This window comes from Lepisma saccharinum, unplaced genomic scaffold, assembly GCF_977018435.1.
Source record: "Lepisma saccharinum unplaced genomic scaffold, izLepSacc3.1 HAP1_SCAFFOLD_231, whole genome shotgun sequence".
Lineage (NCBI taxonomy): Eukaryota > Metazoa > Arthropoda > Insecta > Zygentoma > Lepismatidae > Lepisma > Lepisma saccharinum.
Window position 1 is genome coordinate 14,194 of NW_028143008.1, and position 8,927 is coordinate 23,120.

Consider the following 8,927-nt stretch of genomic DNA (forward strand, 5'->3'; position numbering starts at 1 on the left):
GACAAGAACTTTCCTTAGAATGAGACATTTAAAATAAATGCAATAGGTTAGCTGGAAAGAAAAGCCGGCAGTGGACTACAGCCTGCAGGGACAAGATATCACGCATATAATGTATGAAAAATAAACTATGCATTGTTTTGGAATAAATGTATTCTTCTATCGCGTATTTGATCTCTTGCTGTCAAATCAAATTAACAGCTTTGGTGTATAATATCAAAAGATACATGAAAACACAGCGTTTCATGGGCCATCTGCTACATTCTACGCATAGCTTTCAACCGCTCGTGTCCGCTTGGTGACGTCACAAGCTCTAGCCAATAACGTGCAAGTCGCGGAGTGGCCCCCCCTGGTTCCGCAACACGTTAGCAATGTAAAGAAGTCCGAAATACATGATTCGTAGGTGTTTTGACCATACGATAATAGTACCAATAAAAAGACCGATAGTTTCACCTCAAAGAGGAAAGAGACCGCGTGGCAAAATCTGAGGGTGGACTTTAATTCTGCGTCAGATGAGAACGAGCGAGACTGGAAAAGTTTGAAACTTTGTTATGAAAATCTGAAGAAAAGGGCAAAAAGAGTCGTATGCAAATGACAAGGTAAGTTAATTTTTCAAAGTATTTTTAGGACAATTAGCCACGAAAAATTATGGGAACCACCAATGTGCCATTGGTTATGGGGTTGTAATGGATTTTTAGCTACAAATATGTGATTAATTTGGTTTCGAATAGATGTATGGCGAGATTTATGTCGTGGGAGGTATGCTTTCGTACATGATTCACTTGGTGGTGAGAATAGCTTAAACTGATGGACCAGAAATCACATAATTAGGTATTAGAAGTATTTTTGAAAGTAATTTTAATGTTAACTCTAAACCTGGCCTGCCTAACCTAATAACAAAAGCATTTAGGATTGCTATACCCCATCATACCTACATCACATGACATTTAGCAAGAACAATTGATATCATAACACAAGCCAGTATTTTTTTCTAACTTCATGATGTGCAGGAAAAGGTACTTTTCAGCCGTATGAAAATAAATGCACAAACTACCAGGTCGTAGATCATCTGCATGCACAGTTTAAAACGTAGTGAAAGTACCTCAAAACCTGACGAAGGTAGTCACTCCAGAAAAAAAATTGTACGTGCTTGTAACGGGAAAATTATAACACTATTGCATGCTTTTATGATGTCAGATGGAAATTAGTTTATTTATGTTTGTTTTCTTGTGTTATTAAAACAAATTAATTGCATTTCAGGTGGAAATTTACAAGACTGGTGGTGGGGGGTTTGTTCCACCAAGGACAGATGAGTCGGACGAGAAGCTGCTAGCAGCTATGAAACCCCAGTTCTGTCCACTGGCAAACCAGTTTGATGATGATGTTGGTTTCCATCCTGAAGTTGTTTATGGTAAGTTTTTTATTAACATTGTGGAAATTTTGAAGCACTAATGGTAGGGTTTAGTGAAAAAATAAATTTTGATTTACCAATAATATTTTTATAAGGAAAGGAAATCTCAAATGAAAACCAAGTACCAAGTAGCTGAAATGCAAAAATGTACTTGATATTTTTTATCGTTATTTTAATTAAGTTACACATGTGAATTAAGAACTGGAAGAAATACTTAGACAAAAAAATATATATAACTTTAAAAAGTTAACATTACAATGTATGTATTTTTTTTACATGTTGTTTCTAATCTCAAAGCTGTTTGGTACATATTCAGTAAGAGTTTCATAGGTATAATTTAACAATACAGGGAATTTCTCCAATTTGTTTGAATTTTCGGTTACTTACTAATTTGGGTCTCCTAATCACGAATCTGCACTTAAAATTTGGCGCTCACGTATAAATTTGGCGCTTATTTGGGGGTAGGTGAATCCGGCCACTTTCTAACATGCCCTTAACAGGGAGTCTATAGATATAGGCGGGGCCTCGATAGCGGTTGGGGGCGGTAGGTCGATTACCCCAGGGGCGGAGCCCGGAACCGGCGGGAAATTCGGAAATCGAGGGTGTGGAAATAAGAACTTAATTTCGATTATTTTGCTATTTCCACGTGTGAGCGCCAAATTTTGACTGCAGATTCGTGATTAGGGGGCCAAAATTAGTGAGTATGCCGAATTTCAAACAAAATGGAGAAATTCCCTGTATTGTAAAATCGCTCCGTTTCATACATCGGAGACACATTTCTTCAATTTTACACAAGAGACTACTTACCGAAATGAGTTTCTCCAAGGTCAATGTATTTTATTTCATTGTGGAATATATTTGACCGGGAAATCATGTATTTTTCAAGAGAAATATCTCACCGACGCACAATTGCCATTGCTTTCACTTGCTTGCCCTACGACAACCTGATGGTGTGTACGTTTGATGACTGACGTAAGCCCCTGTCACTGTTCAACCCCCTTTCTTTTTTACAATGCTTGCCTAACGTAACCAAACCTTATCAGAAATGGTTCGTGGGGCTATCGGTCAGCTACCATACATAATGGTTTGTGGGGCTATCCGTCAGTTACCTGGGCTATACATCAGCTACCCATGCATAATTTCCACCGGTGACAAACATGTTAGTAGGCATTTTTCGGTGCTCAAGGTTGAAACACTGCATACTCACAATCTGAGTCAAGATGTGCCCACCATATTGTGTGTTCCGGAAGCGTAGAAAGGAATAAAATAAAGCACTCAGAATGTTAAAAATTGCATTTGTTCATGTAAAAAGCATAATGACACCGCAATGTTCTACAATACACAATTGGTAAGTATGGACCATGTGAAACACAAAATATCCGATTTTAATGTGTCTCCGATCTATGAAACTGTTACCACATATTCTTTATTCTTCTGTTTTTATTTCTCTTTCAGTTGACAGCTCATGAATATGATTTTTTTTTTTAAATTTGTAGTCTCATCAAAATGAAATTGATTGTGGTTGTATTATGCCTATTTAATAATTATCTTAGTAATTCTTTTTTATTCAAATAATATTTTTTTTATCTTAAATTCAGATATAAGGATAAATGACTCCCAAAAGAAAACCCATGCAGAAGAGCTGGAATACGAAGTAGTGGAGCAAGTAATTGTAGATGATGAGCAGCATGTGGAGACTGTGGAGGTATGTAACTCTTTATCCTGTGCTAAGATGTACAGGGTGAGGTAGTTAAATGGGAAGATTTAAAAAATTCACAAAAAATAGAGAGCAAATATTATTTATTTTTTTAACTTGAATGTACTGTACATGAGTTGAAATTACTAGTGTACCTGAAAAATGTTCATTTTTTGAATATGGTGTCAGTAAGATTCAGTTCACCCAACTTGGCAGCTCCTGACTTTTTCCTTTGGGGTTACCTCGAATCCAAAGTATTCAAGGACAACCCCCACAAGAACCAGGGATGATTTGAAGGAGCGAATTCGGCAAGAGATCCACAACATTCCGTTGGAGATGCTATGCAATGTCATGGGCGGATTTACTCCGATAATGTGGGCAACACCAAGGATGCTATCTTACTGACACCATATTCTAAAAATGAACATTTTTTCAGGTACACTAGTAATTTCAACCCATGTACAGTACATTCACGTTCATAAAATAAATATTATTTGCTCTCTATTTTTTGTGAATTTTTCAAATCTTCCCGTTTGACTGCCTCACCCTATATAATGATTTATAAGTTTGGAAATCTGCTATTTTCTTATTTGAATATTCCAGGCTATTTGGGCATAAAGTGGACTTAAAACAAAAACTCCAAAAGAAAACAAACAACTATTGAAGTATTCAGTTCATTGATTTGTGTCGGAATTAACCTTTTCTTGTGCAAACAAATATGCCCTAATATTTTAAATTCAATGCTAATAAAGCAAGCTTTGAAAGTAAAGCTGTAAGATTACGACTGTATATTTTTTCTTCCAATGTGAAGGAAGTATTGAAGCTACTATTGACCAGGTGAACTCTGTAATGTTCAATCAATAAGAGTCACAGAATAGAATTGCACGTAGGGTGACCAATTCTCTAGTTTTTTTTTCCCCAGAACTCCTGTTTTAGGACAATTTTTTTCCCTCGTGGATCCTGTATTGACATTCTGTTTCTCCCATATATTTCATTAACTATCGAGATCTCAGAATATAAATTCATTCCAACATAATGCGTTCGAAAAGCCATACAAAGCGAATAATTATGACTACGACGCCCGGGGTCCCGGGTTCGAATCCTGGCCATGGATGTTTGTGAGTGTCCATTTATCAATTTCATCATATCATCACCCATCCTCATCTTTGTAAATTAGCGAAAAGTAGCACAAGAAGCGAAGTTAAATAAAGCAATTCAATCAATCAATTAATGATGATGCACAAGAAGATAAAAAAATCCTTTGTTCCACAGGATCAGTGGACAGATATGTGTAGTTTCATGTTTCTGTGTTTCACGATTGGATAGTTTTTTTCTCCCAATTAATTTTGAAGGATCTCTGCCTTCATTCACTAAGGGTACTGGAGTGGATATGGTAACACTTCACTTCTTTGTTTGTTCCCGGGGAGTGGTAGTGAGTCTTCGAAATTAATCTGAAAAAACTATGCAATTGTTCAACATGGAAACATGAGACTTTTTGTAGCTAATAATTAAACTGTGTTTGCCACATCCATCATGAAATGAAATACATAGGTGAGGACTAAGAAACTTGTAAATTTTTATTCTGTATATGACCTGCATATTAGATAAAGCAAAAAAATCAATTTGCATTTTAATATTATCCATCCCATGAACATCTGCCAGTGCGATGCTACACCCTAAAAATTCACAGTATTTGTTGCTACTAAATCTCTTATTAAATTCAATGCCAAAGGTTGGAAAATCCCTTCAATTCATGTTTGGAAGTTGGTGACCCAAATGGCCAGTAAACTTAGCTCCCAGCAACATAGAAGTTATCGCCAAATCATCCAACATAAAACAATAACCATTCATGGACAAAGTGTGAATCTTAATCATTGTCATGCATTAAATTTGCTTATTTCCTTTCACTGTATTCTTTATGGGTGGAAATTTATCCACAACCTTTCATTTTTCTTTTTGCATGACAAATGATAAAGAATAAGTTGAGTAAGTGTCTTTCATTAAAGCACTAATTTATACTGCAATGTCTACTTTCAGCCTGGTCAACTATGCCAAGGATCATCGCAATCAACATGCACCACACCCCGCAAAAAAAATCTGAAGGAAGAGTTCTACAAAAGGAGAGTGGAATGTCTCGATGCAGAACATGAATTTAAGATGAAGTGCATGAGAATTGAACACGAGCCAAAAATGGACATATTGAAAAAAGAAAATCAAATTAAAGACATGGAATTACAAGAAATACTACGGAATTCGTAACACGTGTGCATGTAACTGGAAAAAAAAATAAAGTGTAATGTATTTAAACATTATTTTTATTTCCACAATTTCCTTTCAGCCAAGCTTGTCAACCTTCCTGATGGGGTTGTCTCCCAGGCATTAGTTTTTTCTTTAATTTGGTATGCATTTTCAGCAGAGAAATATATTACAAACAACAAACCTCTCAATATTATTTTGAAAGCTCTTGAAAAGTGAATCATTGTTTAAGTGGGAGGAGGGAGAAATAGAAAGTTAAAACACATTGTTGGACCAATGAGTACACAAGAGCTGCAGATGATGAAAACATTCAAGACTGCATTACATAGATTCAATTCATTGCGTGTTACTGTGGAATTAAGTGCTTTTCAATGTTTATGTTGTCATGGTCAATGTTTCTGCTACTTTTGGCTAATTGCAAAGCTGAGTAGGTCCTGATAAGACCCCGTTTTTGCACACATTTCCGAGGAAAAAACTTTAGCTTATCTGTTTATAAAGTAAACTCAAAATAAAAACTAGGAAACACGCCTGGAGGATGGGATCCTTCTTCCTGCTCCTCCAATCCTTATACTGCTTATCATTCTTCCTCATTCTCACAATTAGCCAAAAGTGACTCTAGATGAGAAAATTACTAAATAAAACATTCATCCTCATTGTCATGATCAGTGGAAGTAACAGAAAAGTGAAACAAAGATAATTGAGAAAACTGATGTGTAAACCCGAATGTTTCCACCATTCTTGTAATAATTATTTCTTGCTGGTGTGATTCTATATCCTGACAATGGTAAATGCTGGCTGGCACTATTGGTATGTCTTTGTAGTGGAAAAGGGATCACTCGTTTTTACACTGCAAGTTTTGTTTTACATAGTAATTAATGGCATTTTGTGGCCTCTTGCACCATGGATTTATTCTGTAGGTGGCGCAAACGAGGCCTTTTTATTTTTTTGCTTTTTTTTCACGGGTGCCTTAAAGGAGGCATGTTTCACCCCAAAATAGCGATGCCGTTAAAAAAACCTTCCTGTTAGCTGGAATATATTCATATATGTCAGTTATTTATCTGTATATTATAATTATTCAGATACCAATGAAATAAATTACACAGATATCTATAATCTGTGATATCAAGATATTTATAATATAGATTATCTGTATTTCCATGTGGAAGACTGTCTTTATGAACCTCCTGCAAAAGTAATCATTATTGTCTTTTTTTTTTTTTTTTTTTTTTTTTGTAATCTTCTCATTCAAAATTTACCTGAAAACGTGATTCGAACAAGTGTTCTAGGGTTTCTGAGAAGAAAGTAGCTGTAGCGAAATTTTGCTACAACTGCAAGAATTTTGTAGCTTTGCTTCCGCTACAAATTTTGTAGCTAGCTATCGTAGCGCCGCTACAAGTAGCATGCTACTTTTGAACACTGCAAATAACTTACCCAATCTAACTACGAAAGAATACATTTTAATCTTGTTCGTCATACATCGCAAGGAAGCAATAAAGAAATTATATAACAAAGAGAAAATTTCCAGAAATGAAATTAATATAAAACTGCATATAAGACACACCCCGTTTTTTCAGACCTACTTTTATGGGAAAAAACTGCATCTTATATACTGGCAAGTATGGTACTTTGTTTACAAATTGTGGTTGCTAGATAGTTTTGATCAAGTTGATTCAATTTAGTATTCACAGTATGAAGATTACAAACTGATAACAACTGATATTCAGGAAATTAGTGTTTCAGAACGTTTCAATCTAAAGGGTTTGAAACTACAAAATCCTGGGGGGGGGGTTGCTCCCTACCCCGCTGCCCCTCTCTCTCTCTTCCCCCCACAAAACTTTTCCTGGTGGGGAATTTTTGTTTTATAAGCAAACAAACAATTACTTTGGGAGTCGAATATACCCCCCTTTACTGGAATAATATCGAAAACATTCCCAAAGAACGGACAACAAAAAGTCTCATCTCCAAGGCCACTGAACCCAGCAATTCCGGGAACATAGAAAACGGTGAGAGAGAAGAGGGGGGGGAGAAGATTACAGAAATTAGTCTCACTTGTTATTTCTTCTCCATTTATCATCACTTTTCGTCAACTACTGCAAAGTATATAATATACTAATAAGTAGCATTTAGATGTGAATTTTATGCAGGAAACGTAAGTTCTTAATTTTTAACCTTCCCTTAGTTACGCAAATCATTGTTCATATTGATAGCATTAAAATCTTCAATTTGCAATGTTATTTGAAATGGACCGTCAGTGAAACATATATTTTATAATTTAATCATTCACGGGCTCGGGTGTAAAACATTTTGGTAATTTTGAGTTGCAAAGTAAAATGTGCAATCCTTCCAATTTTCGAGTGAAAGGCATATCATATAATTTGCATTCAACTTAGTGAAAGCCTTCAAATTGGTAAACAAAACACGAAAACAGTTTATCTACAGTATAGCTTCTAATAACCTTTTTTTCTATGAAGTCAGAAATGACCAAAATGACATCCGGGCTCTTCACTTAATTGTGTGTGTGTGTGTGCGCGTGCACGTGCTCCTCCCCACTCCCAACCCCCAACCAATCTGCAGTGATTTCACACCCTGGTCTGGAGGCTGCAAAGAAATCTCGCAGACTTTTATTGTTCAAAGTTGGCAAGCCTACTTACTTAAGAGCATCTGATGTATTTTTCACATCTGGGAGTCCTACTGTTTGCAAACAAAATGTTTCAAATAATGTGTAAACTAAATATGAAAACTGCAAATAAGACAGTTTACAAAATCCGTCCCAAACCTGCTTCTAGTGCGACAAAGGAAATCAATTTAAGGATAATATTAAACACTAACATTCATTGAAAAGAACACATCTTTTTACACACTAAAATCAGTTTATCAAACAAAACAATTTATTATGTGACAAGAAAAAATCATAATTATGTACAAGGTCTAAAACTATAAAACAAGAAAGAAATAAAAAGTTTATGCCTGAAGGTTTACAAGGTGTGTTACCCAATATTGACATTGTTTTTAGATCCATATTATCATAATGGAACTAGTCATTATTTGTACTCTTATCTATTACACACCACATAGCAACATAATAAATATTTACATATCACCTGCAAAAAAGTGTGACTCATTTCCCACTACCAAAAAAAGAATTTGTAATCGAAGGTGATACCAGCATAGATTTCTTAAAAGATAAACACCCTGAATGCATTACACTGCTTAACAGATACGTGCACTGGTAAGTAATTTGACCAAATATTGTTGAATAAAAAAGCATAGAAATGTAAATACCAAATACCAAAAACTGTTTTTTTTCTTATCGTTTTGCAGTCATTTCAACTTCTCATTATGAAAACTAATCTCTTCCCTGGAAAAAGAGCAATACGAAATTATCATACTACTACAATAGAGCATTTAACAAACACAATTTTGATTCCTAGAAATACCTGCTCAGCAGTGAAGATTGTATAATTTGAATTAAGTTAATCTAGCCTTTTACTTGTTTTGAAAAACAAAAAATCTTTGAAAAGGCTTCTCCATTGGGAAAAAAACAGCAGCAAGAAACAAAATCACTAG

At 35.3% G+C, this 8,927-nt stretch overlaps 1 protein-coding gene across 1 annotated transcript; it reads left to right on the forward strand.

Moving 5' to 3' along the window:
* Window positions 1-1,257: 1,257 nt before the first annotated feature.
* Window positions 1,258-5,363, forward strand: LOC145982526 (uncharacterized; the record flags this gene model as incomplete). The annotated part of the gene is made up of 3 exons (XM_083115975.1): window positions 1,258-1,408; window positions 3,007-3,113; window positions 5,142-5,363. Coding segments are annotated over 3 exons (480 nt in total), but the record flags the coding sequence as incomplete, so codon positions are not given.
* Between the last annotated feature and the right edge of the window lie 3,564 nt (window positions 5,364-8,927).